This window comes from Narcine bancroftii, chromosome 3 (assembly GCF_036971445.1).
Source record: "Narcine bancroftii isolate sNarBan1 chromosome 3, sNarBan1.hap1, whole genome shotgun sequence".
Taxonomy (NCBI): domain Eukaryota; kingdom Metazoa; phylum Chordata; class Chondrichthyes; order Torpediniformes; family Narcinidae; genus Narcine; species Narcine bancroftii.
In genome coordinates this window covers 298,108,116-298,129,002 of record NC_091471.1, presented here as the reverse complement: position 1 = coordinate 298,129,002, position 20,887 = coordinate 298,108,116, and the positions used below count along the sequence as shown (strand labels likewise).

At 41.6% G+C, this 20,887-nt stretch overlaps 1 protein-coding gene across 10 annotated transcripts in view; it reads left to right on the top strand.

Annotated features, from left to right (window-relative positions):
• nfic (nuclear factor I/C) overlaps positions 1 to 20,887 on the top strand; it is a 450,718-nt gene that overhangs the window by 131,990 nt on the left and 297,841 nt on the right. For 8 of the 10 annotated variants that reach the window (XM_069928654.1, XM_069928657.1, XM_069928660.1 and 5 more), the window contains one exon: positions 7,864 to 7,947. The exons of the other annotated variants lie outside the window; for them this stretch is intronic. In XM_069928654.1, coding sequence (XP_069784755.1) covers positions 7,864 to 7,947 — 84 coding nt within the window. The remainder of the gene's footprint in view (positions 1 to 7,863; positions 7,948 to 20,887) is intronic. 10 annotated transcript variants of the gene reach the window in all.

Genomic DNA, 20,887 nt, shown 5'->3' with positions numbered 1-20,887 from the left:
ATAACGATGGGCGAATTCAATGGAGGTGGAATCAGTCGTAGAAATGTTTGTGAAACGTGCAGTTCAATACTTCTGGGCACATTCAATACAGGGTCAATCTGTTTTGGGAGGATCAGTGGAATATGTTTCCTCAAAGACTTACCTTTTCGTAGTTTTCTTTTAAAATCTCAACAACTATATTCTGAAACTTGATATCCATAATAGCGGCTACAGTCTCCTCCTGTGGTCTGAACAGCGTTGGTCCAAACACCACACCCAGGTTGGCCACAGTCATCAGATTTTGTTTGTGGTTGCTGGACACACTGATCTACGCCTTTCATAATTTTCTATATTTCCATCCCCTCTCATTCTTCTAAATTCCAAGCGAGTATAGTCCCAGAGGACTCAATCTCTCCTCAGAGGCCAACCCCTTCATCTCTGAAGGGACTGGATGCAATCCCAATGGATATAATGACAAACTTATTAATCAACACTTACTTAATAATGAAAATTTGAATCCAGGATGATGTGTTGTTGGATCCTGATTGATAGGATTTGGAAATTTTTTAAAATGTCAAAAAATCTAACTCTCAAAGATTAGCTGCATGGTTTGTAAAATGTATTACAGTATAATATGCTTTTTATTGATATTCTTAGCAATAAACATACACGGCAATGTAACTCAAGTGTAAATCATTTAATACCTAAAATAATTTGGGAGTAACATTTGTGATCAAAAAGAGCACATTTTCAAACTAAAATTAATGCTTCTCATCTGTGCATGAGATTTGAAACTGCCATACAGAATTCTGGTAAATAATAGCAATTTTTTTCAATGAGCGCATAGAGTTCATTCAAGAAAGTCAAAAAATGATTCAATTATAGAAAGAGAAATTCCAAATGAGGACTCATCTCCATGTTTAAATAAAAATGTTAAAAATATTATCAAATTTAAAGCAGAACTATTTAATTGCATGAAGATAGGAGCATGTTTGATTGTAGATGATTGTGAACTTGTCAATAACTGCATGGAAATTTTAAAAAAAATTAAAAATTAAAATAAAAAAAAAGATAGGAGCAGGTCAGCAATTGGTTGGAGTATGAAAAACAGCCTAGATTGACTAATATATTAACAAGGAAAGAAATGGGATGAGGCAAAACATTTCTTATATGTACAAAAAGATGGTAAGAAAAATGTTAACAAAGTGAGGATAGGTCCCATAGAAATCACATGTTGAGAATTAATTATGGGGGAAAAAAAGGAGATTGCAGTTTCTTCTCCAGAAGATACAGGTACGCCTCAGAAATAGCCACAGATTTAGAATTGGAAGGGGTAGCATTTATGACAAAAAAATTTACAATCACCAGGGCAGTGATGTGGAGCAAATTGTTGGAGCAATGAGTGTAGAAGTTTATGGGTCCTGATAAGACTTCCCCCAGGGATCTAAGGCGGTGAGATAGTGGTAATGATGTAAAATTCTCTCAGCTAAAGGAAGCTTCCATAATGTTGTGAATGAGGAAAATGTGCCTCTTTTAATCAAAAAGGAAAAAAAACCAGAAAGGCAAAGACATTTGGGGGTTAGTAGCTTAATTGGTCACATGTATTTGGGCGGCGGGGGCTTGTGGATCAGAAGGACCTGTAACTGCAGTATCTCAAAATTAAAGCAGGAAACTACAGTCCAGTTAGGACTGTGTCTATCATAGGGAAAATGTTAGAAGCAATAATGAAACATCATGTCCAAAGGCTCAGGAAAATTCAAAGTAATTGGGCAAAATCAATAAAGATTTGTGAAAAGAAAATTGACTTTGTTCTTTGAAAAAGCAACATGTGCTGTCTGTGAATAAAGGGAACCATTGGATGCAAGAAATCCCCAACATCCAGCTGTAGCTCAGTGGTCCATCTCATCAGAGCTGCATCTATTTGGAAAGAGTTTGGGACATCAAGCCGGGAGTGTCAGGTTCAGCTTCAGCATCAGAATCAGAATTTATTTTCATGAATGTGTGTCATGAAGTTTGTGTTTTTGTGGCAACGTTACAGGTGCAAAATTGCAGTAAGTTTCATTTTTAAAAATATAGTTAATGCAAAAGAAGAGAGAAAGTGAGGTCATGTCTGTGGTTCATTGACCATTCGGGAATCTGATGGTGGAGGGAAAGAAGCTGTTTTTGTGCCACTGGATGTTCATCTTCAGGCACCTGTACCTCCTTCCCGATGGTGGCAGTGAGAAGAGGACGTGGCCAGGTGCTGAGGGTCCTTTAGGATAGAGGCTGCTTTCTTGAGGCACAGCTTCTTGTAGGTGTCCTTGATGGGGTGAAGACTGATCCTCATGATGGCCCTGGCCGAGTTTACAAGTCTCTGTGGCCTGTTTCTGTCCTGTGCTTTGGCACCTCCATAATACCCAGTGATGCAACCAGTCAGAATGCTCTCCATGGTACACCTATAGAAATTTTCAAGTCTTAATCTCCTCAAACTCCTTGTGATGCACATAACATCAGACATAATAGAAATCAGTAGTAATAATTTCCTGTATTATTTCAATTCATGAAAGTAACTTTGACCTGTGAATTTTTTTTTCCAAACAGCTTCACTGAAATTGTCTTCCCATTGTCTTCAATCTGATTATTTCTCCCTTTTAACAATCAAGTGCTGGCCAAGTTGGTTGGCAGGCTTTGAACAATAATACACAGGATGTTTTGTAGAATATGCAGTTTATAGAGGTAAAGGTCTTTCTAGTTTAGATTAGTGTTGATTAATACATCAAATACATACATTCATCATTCAGGTGCCTTGCAGTTCGGCATGGGCAATAATGTCTCTCCATCCATCATGATCTCTGACATGTAGTTGTTGCCTCATTCGGTGAGCTGAGGCCGTAGTCGATTTAGACATCGTGATTATACAAGGGGAAAAAAAAATACTGAAGTGGTGTCCCGTTGCCTTCTTCGGTTGCAGTGTCCTCACTGGACGGGTAACCCTGGCCAATAATCAACAGATTAATCTGCCCAGCATTTTTAGTTTTACAACCATAAATTCTAATTTGTAGAATCTGCTTGTAAAAACCATCCACGGCTTCACGTGACCCTGATTGGGAGGCTAAACAGGTACTACACCTTGCCCAAGGGTGACCTGTTGGCTATCGGATGGAAAAAGCGCCTTCCATCTTCTTTTGTGGAGCAATTGTGCAGCATGAACATTAACACATGAATTAATTAATCGAAATATTGATACATAAATACACTTGGTTAATGCTCTTGTTGGGACAGTTGCAAATAACTAAAAGACAGCGAAGAGGGCTGAGGATGTGTGTTGCCTGACCAGGACAGCAACATGAAATTCCATTTGCCCTGACCAAGGACAGTGAGGGGCTCTGGAATATGGTTTGCCTGGTAACAACAACTTGATGAATTTCCAGCAGTCTCGTTTCCCACTGGGGTCATGTGATTTACAAGAATTAGGGAACTCAGAGGGGGACACATCTGTGTGATTGGTTCACAATATAGAGCATCATGTAGATAGACATTGCTCAGCTTAAAGCTGATGGGATAATACTTGCTGCCAGAGAGGTAACTGCTTTAAGAATGGTTAATGTTAGATAGCATTGGAGAATTTAAACCCACGTTGGGGGAGCTCCTAGATCCCCTATGGGGGTGGGTTAATGGACCTCCCATCAAGCTTGTGTGCAATAAAGGAATTTTGGGGAAACTAAAGTGTCTGAGTGCTCCATTGCTTACCTTATATTTACTGAAGAATAGAGCACCATCCTGGACCTGGATGAAGGGGGTCGAAAAGTGACCATCCACAGTTCTGTTCAGCCTGTTGACACCCATCACCATGGGACTACTTTCCACACTGGGACAGATTGTTCCTCATTAGAATATTCATCATTATATGATTTGTATCTTGTCGAATCAATGAAGGTTTCTCTGCAGAGTGACAGAAACACTTTCATGGACTGTCTGTGCAGGGACTCAAGGCTGTAATCATTAACATGCAAACCCTGATTAGCAACATTTTCTGTTCCCAGCCAGATGTCATTATTAACCATATAACCATATAACCATTTACGGAGCGAAAACAGGCCATGTTGGCCTTTCGAGTCCGCACCGGTTCACTGATTTTGTGCTCCCTCTTCAGGCATTGGTCCTGGTAGATCTTCATTCAATAACGATGGGCGAATTCAATGCAGGTGGAATCAGATAATAGCAAAACTATGAGCAAACAGATTGGCTGTCTGAGTACCAAAAATAGTGAAACTTGACGAAACTGGATTTATTAAGAAAAGAGAAACATTTGGTCTTTGTTGAGGCGCTGCTCTGTGTGAACAAGATTGGCATACCTTTGCAGTCAGAATTGACATTTATTTCAAAGAAGAGTTTTATTGCTTTCATCCGCCTGCTAGGCATGAGGATGTGAGGGCCTTGTTCTCATAATGTACTGATGGCGTCAGGCTAGAAGAGATCAGGTAAACTGCGCAGAGGATGTGGCTAGACCGATGGCTGAGAAGTAAATGGCTTGATTAAACGATTAACCTGTCTCAAGCAAAATCTGAAGGATACCACCCAGTCTTCCCATTTTCCAGCTTCCTCCAACATTGAGGATATGTGGAATAAAATTAATTTGCACCTTTGGAAGAAGAGTTGCCCGAAATTATCCATTGGAGAGTAGGAGTAAAACACAAAAGTCTGCAGACACCGTGATTGAAGTAAAATCACAACACTGGAGAAACTCAGCAGGCCAAACAGTGCACTTCATGTGGCAAAGATAAAGATACCAATGTTATGGGCTCGAGTTCAGGCGCCTGCCTACATTTTGGTCATACCTTGATGAGGGGCTCAAGCCCAAAACATTGGTATCTTTATCTTTGCCATATGAAGTGCACTGTTTGGCCTGCTGAGTTTCTCCAATGTTGTGACTTTACTTAGTTGAGAACAGGATTGAGTTTTCTACAGATTCAGATGTCAATGTAGCCAATGAGGCACAATGCCTTCACGGGTTTATGAATCATTTGTGCAATCTTTCATTAATTTGAAGGATTATGGATCAATAATGGAGAATGTTCCATCAATATCCAATTTCTATTCTCGATGAGGAGATGAAGTTACTTCAAGAACCCATTCATCAGGAGAGAAGATCAGAGGCAAATAGTGGGTGGAGAGTAGATCAGGGACATAATGCGAGGAGGAATGGGGGACACTGGATTAGAGCACCATAGGGGGTGGGAGACATTGGGGACCGTGGGGGAGGGTGACATTAGGAGTTAGAGGAGAGATAACCTATCTCAAATGACATAATTGATTCAAGTGATGTTCTGCATCAGGGGAAGGAGAGTTGGGAAAGACACTGGGTGAGGGGAAAGGGTCCAGCATCCAGGTGTGGGCTGGGAAGGGAAGGGGGAGAGGGACTCTGACTGCTCTTAGCATCTCTGGCCAGAAAACCTTGTCTTCTGCTTTCCAAGTATCCAGCTGAAATCCTCCAGCACTCGAGTATTGTATCGGGTAAACACAATGATATATACGAAGGTGCAAATTCGAAAATGCTTGTGTTAAATTACATGAACAATATCTATACAGTCATTTCACTTTAGTTGCAGTATCAGTGAGATGGGATGGGGAGAGAAGTTGGGGTGGGAGGAGGTATTGAGTGATCGCCCGTTTCCTGAAGTTGCAGTACTAGGTTAGAGACGGGGCGGCGGGGTGGGGGGTGGTGTCAGGGAGATAGACCCTGTTTCTTGGAAGCTGCAGCTTTTCAGAAGACAAAACAAAATGTCCACCTCTGGCTGCTTTCCCCAGCGAGTTGGCTTGGCAAGGAAAGCTGATGGTTTTACAGCACGGAGCCTTTGGTTAAGATGGCCGTCATACCTGTGGTTGAGATTTTAGAACCCAATCTGTACACATTTCGAGGGACACTTCACTGAGTTTATCAGCAGTAATGCTGGTTAACATTAGCACCTCCAACCATCTAACAGGATTCAAAGAAAAACAGCTCCAAGCTGTTTTGACTGCCTCGTTTCGTTTAAGTTGTCAGGTTTAAAATTTGATACCAACAATTCCACAAAACACATGTACAGCAGTTATATAAGCAATCTTTAAAGTGTAAATGTGCATCTTGAATAGGCATTTAAGAAGTTTTAAGGCAGTCTTTCTGAATTGTTCAACTGGAATATTTCAAAGAGCTTTTCAGCCGAACTATTATTTTTGCAGAACTTGCTGTCACTTCGAAGTGCTCCTGCTGGCTGGTGATCTCTAAATGTACAGCCTGTCTTGAAAGTTGGGTGCTGTGAAATATTTATGGTTCAGGAAAGAAGCAAACATAGCCCTCTTTTTATTTAGGGAGATTTCACAGTTTAATTTAATTAAATTAAGTGATCTTTTTTATCACCATTCGTGTCATATTTTGAATTTTAGATTTGCTTAGTGCAACATCACAGCTTTCCTTGTATTCTTTTATCTCTTAAAAGGTGCAAATTGTTTGCAAATGTTTTCATTCAAATTGTCTGAATTTAAAAATAAGAAATAATGTATTGTTCCTGTGGTTCAGTAACATTCCTTCAGTCACTGGATTCTTGACATCTTCATCAGAAGACCACAGTCAGTACAAATTGGAAACAACGTCTCCTCCTCACTGACGACCAACGCGGGCGCACCTCAAGGATGCTGCTTTTTGGTATGTCACCAAAGACTCTTGCAAATTTCTGCAGGTATACCATAGGGAGTATTCTGGCTGGTTGCATCACTGTCTGGTATGGAGGTGCCAATGCACAGTCAGTGACATCCTGAGCACCAGATTCACTCCATCAAGAAGGACAACTACAAGAGAGAATGTTTTAAAACAGCAGCCTTTATCTTCGAGGACCCTCAACACCAAGGTCATGACCTTTTCACACTGCTACCATCAGGAAAGAGGTCCAGGGGCCTGAAGATGAACACCCAGCGGCACAAGGACAGCTTCTTCCCCTCCGCCATCAGATTTCTGAATGGACAATGAACCACAGATATTACCTCACTTTCTCTTACTTTACACTAATTTATTTATTTTTAAATGTAATTTTATAGCAAAGGTAAAGGTTACATTATTGTCACACAATACTATATTTAGAATGCACATATATGAAATTCTTTAACTTTTGTCTACCATAAGGTAGACAGAGAGTCTCCACTTTGTCCAGCACCTGTCACAGAAACCTACAGCACCTGGTGTTCCGAGAAGGTCTCCCCTCCAAGTACTGACCAATCCTGAGCCTGTTTAGCTTCCAAGATCAGGCTAATATTTGCACTTTAATGCTGCTAAAATCCAATCACATTGTGACATGTTCACGACAATAAATTCTGATTCCTCCCCACAGCTCTGTCGGATGGTGCACCCTCCCATCTACACACATTGCCTCTTTGTTGATGTGATGCAGTTTAGATGGTCTCACTGCAGAAATGACATGGAAGGTCTCACCAACAGCAACCATTCTGACGTGCTCGTCCGTAGAAAAGGTCAGGCCGAGTATTGAAAGTAGTCATGACTGGAAGAACCAGTTGCAACACTTTCTGAGGCATTTCAGTTCAGCTTGCTTTTGTACTTAGCAGTGGATTAGTGTGGTCCCATGCACATCTGGTCCTGAGCTTGTTTGGATGCTTGGATCTCTTGTTTTGTGTCACATTGGTGGTGATGAGCTAAGTAATGGACCTGCTATCCTCATTATTTTCTGAATCAAATGTCCATTCCTGATTTTTACGATAAAAATGTTTGGAATTGAGGTTTATACTGGATGGATTACATGCAGGTGTGTTCTGAGGAAGGGTTCAGGCTAGAAACGTTAGTAATATATATTTTTTTAACCTCTTATTGGCACTGTGAAACCTGCTGAGCTCCTCCGATATTTCTGTGTTTTTACACAGGGTATTCTGAATTCCCATCTGGAGAACTTCCCTTTGATCCTTCTGGCCGTATTCACTGCAGTGGGCAGTTCCTTGTCACTACAGGTACTGAGGACCTTGATGTTGGGACTTTTATTATTGAACCTGTCCTTTTGAGGAGAAAACTCCAAAGCAGTTATTTCCCGTATATTTTATAACTGATTATTATTATAGTGCAACAGGTAAGAGTTGTTTGAACATTATCGGGAAGGTGATGTTAGAAATGCTGGAGGATTTCAATATTCATAAGATGTTAAGATGTATTAGAGACATTTCGGGCCTGAGCTGAGCACTTCTTCAAAGTATGAGTAAAAAAAAACAGGATGGCATTTAAATAAAGTGAAGAATGGTGGGGGTGTTATGTTTGTTCCTGGAAGAAAAAAAAACAACCTTGCATGGTTTTAACACTTAAACAACGTTATTTTTCGAGCTGCTTACACCAGCAATGACTTTTGTCGTAGTCTACTTTTGTTCCCGCGCATGTTGCCTGCCTACTGGGAAATAACACACATCATTCCCCTCTAAAAAAAATTACAAACACAATACTACGTCTATATAACAAGGGTATCTACATTCGTGATCAGTCTCTTTCCACTCAGCAGCTTTCAATCAGACTCTGAGGTGGTTTGGTCTGGTTTGTGTTTCCACCAGTGTATTGCTTGCATTTGCTGCATTAGTATTTGTCTTTCTGTGGACCCTGGACAATACGTTCATTCTCTACATGTGTTGGCCCCTTTTGTGTACTGACAGTTGATGGGTCACGACCATGAGTTGGAGCTTGTGGTCGTATATCCACGCAGTTCCTTCTCAGAGGTGTCCCTCTTTCTGTCTGGATCTGGTACGAATATGGATCTATTTCCTCTTGCACACATCCTTGAATGGGCCATGGGCCAAAATTGTGATCTCAGATTTGAACTTGAACTCCAGGTTTCAGGATTGGTCGATTTTTTGCGGCCTTGTCATAACCATATAACCATTTACGGATGATTACTGTTTCTGTTTTACTTTATCTTCCACTTAAGCCTGTTTGACCATTGTGTTCCTTTTGGTGTCAATAGATTTTCATGCATTGGAAGGTTGGTCCATATGCGTTGACCCATCAGCATTTGGGCAGGAGAAAGGCCATTCTACAGTGGCGCACTTCTGTAAATCATTAGACTTCTGTGGAAATCCTCTTGTCCATCATGCACTTTCTTCTTGAGACTCTTAACCACTGTCACAGAACTCTCTGCTAGGCCATTAGACTTTGCGTGATGTGGGCTTGAAGTTATATGTCGAAACCCCCAAGAATTGGCAAAGGACTCAAATTCACTGCTCAAAAATTGTGGGCCATTGTCTAATACTACTTCACAAGGAACTCCAGGCCTTGCAAACATGTTTCATGAAAGTGATGGTTGTTTTGCTGGATGTTGACTGCAGTGCTCTGCTACCTCTGGATATTTGGAAAAATAGTCCATTTCTACTATCTTCTCATTACTGTCTAATATTGAAGTACGGCCTGCCTGGTGCAGAGTGAGGTGTAGACGGTTTTGCTTGCTGCTTTGGTAAGGCATATTTTGCATGAAACAGTGGCCTGGCTTATGTCTTGATTCATTCTTAGACAGTACATCACCTCACGAGGTCTGCCTTTGCATTTTTCTTCACTAAGATGTCCTTCATGTATCTTCTGGGGTATTTCCTTGTGTCGCAACACTGGAATCACAAACCTGTTCCATTTGAAGACCATATCTTTCACAACTGACAGTTCGTCTCTGCATGCCCGATAATCCCAAAAGCCCATTGGACAGTCATTCTTAGCTGCCGGCCATCCATCCTGTATTGCATCTTTGAGCTCTTTCATTGTTTCATCTGTCTCTGTTGGTTTCCTGATCTGCTCGGTTCTACCCTGTGATACTGGAAATTAAATGATAATCATGTCAACATAGGCCTGGATCTCCGCATTAACCTCTTGGTCGCTCTTTCTTGTCAACTGCTTGAGATAATGGATCAGCTGCAAACGTAGCATGTAGATCATTTTCGCCTCGTATTTTTGCAGCCTTACCAATGTGAGCTGTTCTCTCATGGGACAGTCATTCAGTAGTTTGGACATAATTGAGACCAGTGGCGTATGGTCTCTCTCCACTTCAAGAGGTTGCTAATAAATGTATTGATGAAAACTTTCACATGCATAAGTGCTGGCAAGAAGCTCTTTCTCTATCTGTGTATAGTTAGTTTCTGCACTTGGTAAAGCCCTTGATGCATCGGCTACAGGTTGCCATGTGTCTTCATGCTACTGGAGTAGTGCTGCTCCAGGCCATGTCTGGATGCATTAACCAAGATCCTGGTGTGTCTATCTGGATCATAAAATTTTAGTACAGGCTCTTCCGTTAGGACTTTTTTGAGTGCCTGGAAGAACTCTTCTTGCTCATGCAACCAGATCCACCTATTTTTCTGCTCAGGGAGTGACCTAAGTGGTGCTGACACAGTTGACAGATGAGGGATGAACTTAGTCAGGTAAGTCACCATCCCCAAGAAATGTCTCATCTCCTCTTTGTTTTGGGGCCTCACAAAATTCTCAACGGCTGATGCCTTTCTTGAATTAGGCTTCACTCCCTGTTCAGATACAACATTTCCTTTGAAGGCCAGTGTCTTTACGCCAAACTCACATTTCTCTTTATTTAATTTCAAATTGATATTCTGTGTCATGTCAAGCTGCTGCCTTAGTTGCACATCATGTTCATTCTTGGTGGACCCCCATGCAATGATGCCATCCATCATGGTCTCAATTCTAGGAATGCTTTCAAAGATCATGTGAGTAGTTTTATGGTGGACTTCTGGTGTGGACAAGATCCCATGTAGTAGCCGAAGAAAGCGGTATCTTCCCTGTGGAGTATTGTAAGCGCATAGTCGCGAACTTGCCTTATCAAACCTCACCTGCCAAAACCCCCATGACGCGTGGAGCTTGCTAAACCACTTTGCACCTGCAAACCAGGACATGATTTCCTCCCATGTCAGCAATTTAAAAGGCTCTCTATTGAGATATCTGGGGTCCAGACATGTATGCAATGCTCAGTTTTTCTTTTGTACTATGACCAGTGAGCTGACCCATCTGTAGGTTCTTCAATTTTCTGGATGACTTTCATCCATTCCATGTGTTCTGGTTCTTGTTTAATTTTGTCACCAAGTGGAAATGGAACTTACAACAGGAGCCACTGTCATATCTACATGGATCTTGTGCACACCAGGTAAACCTCCAAGTCCCTCAAAGACATATGTGTACTCTTCCATGAGTGTTGTGTGCTCATCTTTGGTCTGTGAAGCCACTATGAAAACTCTTTTCACTAGGTTGAGCTCTTCACAGGCATTCAGATCTAATATTGGCTACACTCTCTTCCACAATCAGTAGCTGTGATTTTAGATGTCACCCTTTGTATTTGAAGATCACCATACAGCCCCCATTTACTGGAATGTTCTATCCAGTGTTGCCTATCACTTTTAAATTCACTGGATAAATCTTGCTCTTTATGGTAAGGGTCTTGTAGTCATCATAGATAACAGATTCACCTGGGCACTGGTGTCGAGCTTAAATGGAATTACTGTCTCATTCACAATCACTGGAATGATCCATTCTGTTTTTTTTATGAGCAGCAGTCTGTAGTGAATCCACAAAGAATTCCTCAATTTCTTCGTCTGTGTGCACCTTTCTCTTGGTAGCCCCTGCTTTGCAGCACTTTTCAAAATGATTCTTCTTCCCATATTAATTGCAGGATTTTCCATATGCAGGGCGCACCTTTGGATATGTTTACCTCTGCACCTGCTGCATTTTCTGTTTGAGCGTACCTCTTTGCTTTGCTGAAGCTTTGGGAAACTCCTGGTGCTCTTCTTCTCTGTTTTCACTGCATTCACTGTTGTCTATCCTGTGCAGCGTCTTAGCTTGTGCTCATGTGGTCTCTGCTGCCCTACACATATTCACAGCCTTTTTCAACGCCAAATCTTTTTCATGCAACACTCTTTTTCTGAGGCCATTATCTGGGATTCCACAAACAATTCTGTTGCTAACGAGTGAGGTTTTCAATTCTTCAAATGTACTTACTGTGTGAAGTTCGGCTAAGTATTGGTGGAAATTTGTAACTTGATCTCTCAAAGGTGACGTTTTTACTTGGAATAAAATAGTCCTCAAAGTTTGTCTTCAGAGTGACCAACGTGAAGGCCATCTCATCAATTTGAAAACTATTATAGATGTCCAAGGCATCTATAATATGTAGATACTCTCCATTTTTCATCATCTCTCCTGCTCCACCAGCCTCTAAATAAATGTTCAATCACTGTTTGAAGCATTTCCAATCATTGGTTAAATTGGTGGTAAACTACATCGGTATGGGAGGATATAACGTATCCATGAGGGGAACTATTGACTTTTCTTACTTCCTCACACACTTCTGACACCATGTTATGTTTGTTCCTTAAAGAAGAACAACCTTGTGAGGTTTTAACACTTAAACAACTTTATTTTTTGAGCTGCTGTCTTAGTCGACTTCTGTCGTAGTCGACTATTGTTCCTACGCGTACTACGCATGTTGCCTACTGGGAAATGTAGTTCTTTATTATACATGCATAATAACAGAGGGGAAATCCAGACAAACAGTTCAAAAGGTGTTAATTGGATATGATAAGAGGAAACATGAGAATTAATTTTGGCTCTGAAAGGAGACAGGGTAAAGGGAAGAGACAGACAGAGGTAGAGGAAAGGAGACAAGAGGGACAAAGAGGTCAATACATTTTTACTGTTAGTCTGGAGACCCCCCTTCCCACCAACCTCTACCGTTCTTTATTCAGATGCTTTCCTGATTTTTGCTTATACCTTGAGGAAGGGCTCAGGCCCAAAATGTCAGCAATATATCTTTACCTCATATGGACGCTGAGTTCCCACAGCGTTTCTCTGTGTTTTTACACTATGCTTTGTGCCAGGAAAACCAAAGCTCCTCAGCAGAGTGTTTGCTCAACCAGATAACCACTCAGGCAGCCTGAGGTCAAGTCCGATTCAGTTCAAAGTCAGTGATGAATATCACTGTTGACATGCTGCTCTGTAAGGACAGGAGACAAGCATGTGATCTGATTGTGTCGTCTTTCTTGGCTGCATTTTCTGATACCTTTTCATTTTATTAAACTTGTGCATTGTTTGAATCACATCTCTGTTCAAAAAAAAATCTCTCAAATCTTCACTCCTGAATTATAGGAGTTAAGAAGTAGAATTGAATCTTAAATTTATTTCCAGCAAATTGTTTATTCTGTATGCACCGAATGTGCATATTTGGCAGGTGGACTCTTGGCTGCATACGTACAACCTGAAAATGATGGGCTAGAACTCACGGTACAGCACCAAAGCTGTACCACGTTTAGTGGTACCTGAATCGTTCCACTTGCATCATGTTGTTCCCATCTCAATGGTTAGTCCATAACCTCTCTTGTAGCAGGTATGCTGCATCAGTATTGCCCTAAATGGATAAGGAGATTTTGCTGTGAAATGTAGATTGCTTTCAGTTCATTAAAACTACTAGCTCCCCACCCACTCCACATGGAATGGCAGCTATTTGCAAAAAAAAAGACAAGATGGTATTTCATCCAGCCTAATTCAAATGCATCATGCTTATTTTTTTTAAAACTATAGACTTGCAGCACAGAAACAGGCCCTTCCACCCCACAAGCCCATGCCACCCAATTAGCCTACAACCTTTATATGTTTTGAAGTGTGGGAGGAAACCCACGCACTGAAGACAACCAGTCATTGACAATACAGAAAATATTGAGATATCAGACTACTTCCCAGTTCACTCTTTCTTCCCTATAACTGGCTAGTCTTTAATCATCGTGGTAGCACGCCATGTGATTTCTCTCAATGCCGTGCACAGATTCCTGAGCCTCATCTCAAAATTAGAGCAGCTCCATACCGAGGCCTCGTCAGCTTAAGCAGCAAGTTTTAGAACACGGGTATTTTTGATGCTTTATAAATTGACAGGATTTTCCAACGTGAGCACCAAAGCATCTTTGCATTCCAAAACGGGTGGCTGAAATCACAGTAAACATTCCACAGTGATTTGCAAGTTGAGCACCTGCTGAGCCCGTGAATTCACAGGGCAGAACATTCTCTGCCTGTGTACCTCGTTTGTGTGTGCTCCTGCAGAATAAGTGCCTTCCTTATCTTAAAACATTCCTTCGTAATTTTTTTCAAAGTGCATTTTTGTATAATCAATTTTGTGTGATTTAAGTGCTTAGCTGTAGTTTGGTCAGTGCTATTTCAGCCTCTAAATTACTCCAAACATAAGCACTAGAATATAGTCTGAACCTACAGTGCAGGGTCAAGTGAGTGCCACATTTCTGCTCTTTCCAATACGGGAGATCCCCAGGACTGTTTTGAAGAATAACTGTCTAGACGTCACCGAGAAACATTCCACTCTCCATTATTGCATTGATGTCTCTGGGGGTTTGTTGAGTGTGAATAGTTTGCAAATCAGAATTTATTCTCATGAATGGATGTCAAGAATTTTGATATTTTGCGGCAGAATTAAAGGTGTAAAATTGCAATAAATTACATTTTAAAAAAGTACATTAGTGCAAAAGAGAAAAAGTGAGGTAGTGTCTGTGCTTTTTTTATTTAATTTTTTTCCACACATGTAATTAATAAGCAATTGAGAGAGTTTCATTATTTACATGATGGTTATAACCCTTTCCTTCCCCTCCCGTACCACGAGTCTATGCTTCAATGTCCGTTCAGAAATCTGATTGTGGAGGGGAAGAAGCTGGGTTTTTTTGTGCCATTGGGTGTTTGTCTTCAGGCTCCTGTACCTCCTTCCTGATGGTAATAGTGTGCAGAAGGCATGGCCTGGGTTGTGGGGTTCCTGAGGATAGAGGCTGCTTTCTTGAGACCCTGCCTCTTGTAGATGTCCTCGATGGAGTGAAGGAGTACATGCTCCAGAACCACCTTTAAGACATCCTGAAGGGTACCACATGAATGCAAGTTATTCCTCTCATTTTCCTCTTCCCTTTTGAGCATCGTGTGGATAAAGGCAACATTTTGCAGTTCAGAAGAAGCTCTCCGTTCACACAGATTAACCCCTCACTCAATTTTCCCACAAATTGTAACAAGATAGTAGAAGATGCAGCTTTCATATTTAATCGTAAACTGTAAATCATGTCACAATGGATACTCGCGAGAGGAACAGCAAATGGCAGAGAGGTATGTCATTAATTAGGCAACTCTTGGCCAATATGAAAGGAAGTGCTGAGATCCATGGACATGGACTCTGATGGACTTCTTCTCATCTTGAAAGAGTTGTTGGAACAAAGGTACCACTGTGTGCCTTGTATTTAAGGCAGAGGGTGATAGAGGAGTTAAGACTTGTGGGGAACAGGCAGGTAAGTGGAGCTGAGTCCACGGCCACATCAGCCATGATGTTGCTTGAAAGGTTCGATGGGCTGAATGGCTGACTCCTGGTTTTTATTTTCTTATTCTATAAACTTAAGAATCCAACAGAGTAAAGAGCATGATCTCAGATTGTTTTTCTTGCAGTCTTGATTTTGCTACCAATCATTTTGATTCCTTGTGAATATATTTAAAATATATTCTATCAAAAATCACACAAGAAAATACTCCATTAGAGGGAACTTAACTTAAAAGCATGGAATGGGAGCATTATTTCACTATCATGCAGAAACTAGAGTATTGCCAGTGAATGAGTTAACTACCGTCAGGCAGACTGCCATTTCTGTTATTGTTGAGTGCTTCAAGGCACAAACCAGCCGAAGTCTGATAGTGAACTCCACTCCCCTTTTCCACAGCATGAGTTGTGGATGAGGCCCAACAGATTTCCTGCACACATTCAGTGCTTTGCCTTAATGCAGCATAATTGAACTTGGCAAACAGGCAAACCCTTCGTGTCTACTTTCCGTGCCAGGATAGACAGCTGGTGACTGTAGCAATTAGACGATGGTACTCAGTTGGTGGTGGGGGGGGTGGGGGGAGGTGCTGGGGAAGAATGCCTGGCCAGAGACCAACCAGAGAATGCTTCTTGTGGTGCTTCCAAGTATGTTGGGTGAGTCAGCCAGCTGGAGCTGGACATCGCTGTTGAAGGATGCGAAGAGGGGGCGGGATGTACAATTCACCTCTTTGCAGGTGAAATCTGCGGGCATGCAGCCAAGTAATGCAGCTGGCTCACAATATGGCATTGAAGCTGCAACGTGGCCTTGCATTTTATCTGCAAACTTTCTACTTTTAACCTAAATCAAGAAAAGTAAAGGCTTCAATGGGATCAAGCAATATAACAGTTTGGTATGGACTTGATGGGCTGCAGGGCCTGATACTGTGCTGGGGTGTTCTACAAAACATTGGTGCTCCCTTAAGAGCTTGAATATGTGCCGAAAATTGACAGCAAGCAAATTTTTTTTGTTGCATTTGCACAGGATGTAACAATTTCCTTCAGTTCCTCTGGTGAGAGGTTACAGTTCTACCACTTTTATCCACATGGACGTACACAATTTCACTTCTATTTTATAGCTAAAACATTTTTTAACATGTCGGGTGGAATTTCATACTTTGCTTTGATTTGGTTTGTTTAAATAAATAGACAGATAGATAAATAATAAAATAAGGAGATGGATAAATAAATAGATTGGTGGGCAAATAAATAGTTAGGTAGATACATACATGCACACAGACACACACAAGCCAGGCAATTGTTCTGATAATGAAATTCTGCTGTGACATATCCATAAAAATAAAACAATGCAACCTAGACCAATTTACGGATTGTGAACATATATTCTAAACAATAAAGATGTAACTATTATGCAGCAGTTGGTAAGAACATTTAATTTGTCTGCTATATCATGGCCATATGTTTTGCATGAGGAATGAGATTTGGTTATTGGCAAGAAGCTGGGTCTGACAGTGTGTTGTTGGTCCTGAGTGCATACTTGTGGGACAGGCTGTGCCAGGCACCAGGATGATCAGGGCAGGAGCAGACGCTCAGTGAGTATCTGTGGGAAGTGAGTGCAGCAAACACATCAAGCTGTCGATCTGCTTGTTTGATGGCTCCATGCAGTTCTGAAGGTCAGGGTACCACTGGGCATCACAGCCAATGCTGCCACCAGCAAGAACATCCTGACTGCTGTTACAACTCTACAAATCTTTGGTATTTTGAACATTTACTTTATATAACAGCACTCCTTAGTAAAGGGAGTGGTCAGAGTGTGACAAATTATGTTAAATTTTATATTGTATATAGATGTGTTTTTAGAAGATAGATTGTGGGGTTTTTTAGATAGGTCACATACAAACACTTCAAAACAGATCTCATTTAAAATGCCAGAGCTCTGCTCAAGCCAGACACTCCAGGCTCCGAGTGCCCTTTCAAAAGCTTTGAAGAATGCCTATAGAGACTTCACAATTGGACATGAGGGATGGGTTATTGCTTTGGAAAGCAACATATGAACGGACTCAGAAGATTGGGGCCAGTGCCGCAGTCTCTCTGAATGCAATTTGCTGTTCTAAGAAGGTGTGGAAGTGCACTATCAGTCACCACCAAGACTAAGCTGAGGGAACGATAGTATACTACACAAGATCATGTGGTTTTGCAAGCAGAGAGAGGGAGAGAAAATTGAAAACCGGCTTTTCTCTGAGAGAGAGTGAATTCAGTTCCACAATTCAGCAGTAGCAGCTGGGACTGGAACATGACAGATTGGCAAGTTTGTTGAAACCTCATCTTGAAGACGGGTTGTGAGTTCTAAGTTCAGCCTGTTGGGAACCCTTGTGGTCTATGGCTGGTTGTATAATGTTTCGCCTGAGATAAGGGAAACAGAAAAGGAATTCTGTAGTGACCTGAAAGAAAGAGGTCATCATCTGGAAAATCCTGATGGGGCAAGTTTCTTCGGCAGGACACTGACGTGGCTGATCGAAAGGAATCAGTTTGTGTGTGTCCAAATGAGCAACAAATCTCTCTCTGAAAACCAACAAGAACATTTCTGAGCGGTAACCATTTACCTTTCAAGCACCAAAGCCTGGTGAAGATTCATAAACGTTAAATTGTGTGTACAGTATAAGAATTGCCTGATGCCAGTGAACTTGGAGGAATGAGAAGTGAGATTGGACTGTGAATCAAAGAACTTTTCTGAACTTATACACACATTACATTAGAAGGGGGTTAAGTTAGGTTAAGTTCATCGTAATGTTAAAAGTTTGATCCTTTTTTTATGTTTAAAGAAAATTAAAAGTAACTTTTGTTTAAGTAACCATTTGTCTTGGTGAGTTTCTATTGCTGCTGGGTTTTGGGGTCCTCTGGGCCTATCACAAGAGCTTCAGCACTTTGTACTGCTTCAGGTCCATCTCAGGAATAGGTTGGTTCTGGCAACATGTGTGGGGAAGTGAAGTTGAGTAACTGGGGAGTGGGGTGGGGGAAGTGAGTGGATAGTGGAGTGAGTGCGGGGGGGAAGAAAGCAAGAGGATTAGTGAGGAGAATGAAGAGGGATTGAGAACGAGGGAGAAAGGTTAGGGGGAGGAGAGAGAGCGAGGTGGGGAGAGAGCAATAGGAGGAAGAGAACGAGGATGAGGGGGAATCCCCCTCCCCCTGTCCATGCCCTCTGCGTCCTCCTCACAACTCATCCTGCCACCATGGTTGGTATTTCAGCCACTTCCAGTGCCTTACCTAATCATTGATGAGGATTTTGAACCTTCATATTGCCAGTGCAGATCATGACAGGTGCTTGCTGCTCAAAGCCTCTCCATCAGAAAGGGACCCATTTATTCCCACTGTTTGTTTTCTGCCTAGTAACCAGTCCTCAGCCCATCAGACTACCACATAATTCCCCTGATCTCCAAACTAGTTGAAGAACCTCTCTACAGCACTACAATGGAACTCCAGTAGACCACATCCACTGTTTCCCGCTCATCCATTCTGTATTTTCAGCCTCCAAGAACTCTCAGCAGGTTGTCCCACTTGTCTGAGCTTTCAGAAGTCCCACATCCTCCAGTCCTTGTCTCACCTAGCCTAGCACTTCTTGCTAGACACTTGCATTCAACTCACCGTTGCTGTATCAAGAACCCTTCTCACTGTACAAGTTATCTGGTGACAACTGAAAATGTCATGGTCCACCTCAGCAGAATATTCTGGAATGTTTCCAGTCCTCAGTCTTGCTGCTCCTTTCAGCCAGTTATAAGCCTTTTCCTTTTATCTTTCTTTAACTTCTCCCATTGGCCATGATTGAACCACTTTTCCTGTTGTGTTTTTATGCCTTAAAGGAATACACCTTCCATTTAAGCTGTGTTTAATTCAACTATTGATTGCTTGTCATTATAGCTTTCAAAAGCATTTTCCTAACATACCAAACCACACCTTGTAACCTCAGATTTTCCTCATTTAATGGCTTGCCTTGACTTGAACTTTCACTTCTAGTGAACACCAGAATTTTTCAACCTTTCTCCAACCCCAGAGATGGCCCCTTGCAAGTGTGAAAGCATTCAGTGTCCCAGTTAGGAGTGGTCAAGTGTGAAAAGCCAACCCCCCCCCCCCATTCCCTATCCCAGAACATTGAACAGCCAATTTAGTGTGAAAGGGGTTGGAGTTGCAGATAGCAGAAGAATGTTTATTGCTCAAATGACATGAGCTGCCCTTGCTAGTAACAATCGTCAAAACACCCGAATAGGTGTCCAGGTGTCCAGGATCTTATTGTCCAGAGTCATGGGTATTAAGTTATTCTGCATCAAGGGCATTTTTGGAGATATCCCCACCTTCAATCCAATACATCGATTTATTCTTTGCCACGTCTGAAGTAGATCTTTTAGTGTGGGGTTATCCACTTTCTTTGAAATTAATTTATTGTCCCATTTATACATAAATTCTCCTGCTATCTTTTCACCTACTGCATATAGTCCAATTTGTGCCCAGGAAGGGGGGTATCCTTTTCAAAAGTGAGTTGATAAATCTCACCTGGGCCACCCAGTAATTTTTTTTTAATCTGGCAATTTTAAAGCACCCAGTTTGTAATTCCGTCAATTTTTCCATAGAGATTCTAGCCACTTTACCATTCCACAGGAATTTTCTGACACATCTGCTGAGCTTCTTAAAGAAACCCTGGGACAATGAAATGGGTAATGACTGAAATAGATATTGTAGCCTTGGCACTACCTTCATTTTGACACAGTTAACTCTGCCCACCAACTTTGTGGGCAGGGTTCTCCATCTACTAAGGTCCTTCTCAATCTTCCGGAGCAAAGGGAGATCATTAAATTTGTACAAGTTGAGTAAATGCTTGTCAATTTTTATCCACAGATATTTAATGCCTTCTTGCAGCCATTTGAATTTTCTTCCCTGTTGATATTGTCTGTAATTCCCCTTCTTCAGAGGCATGATCTCATTCTTGACCAGATTTATCTTTTATCCCAAGACCTTCCAATAATCTTCTCGTGCGGTCCTCAATCTGGCCAACAAACCTCACCCTCCCACCCACCCCCCCCCACCCGCCAGGACCATCAATTACACTAACACATCATTAACAAATAGCTTGATTTTGTGTTCTACCAGGCCCACCTTGATCCTTTTATGCCTGGATCTCATCAAATGGCCACCGCCAGTAGCTCAATGGCCAATATGAACACTGCTGGGGACAATGGACAGCCCTGTCTACTGGACCTACTCAAAGGAAACACTGGAGACATCTGCCTGTTTGTAATAACTTTAGCTTGGAGTTTATAATAGTGTCCTGACCCAATTAATAAATGTTTGTCCCAGTCCAGATTTCTTCAGCACCTTGAACAAAAAGTCCCTCTCCAGTCTGTCGAAGGCCTTCTCTGCATCCAGAGTGATGGCCACTCCTGGAGCCACCCATGACTGTGCCAGATGTACTATGTTAAGCAATCTAGCAATGTTGTTTGCTAATTGCCTCCTTACTACAAATCCTGCTTGATCTGAATTCATTAATTTTGGTAAATATACTGCTAGCTTATTGGTCAATACTTTAGCTACAATTTTATAGTCTG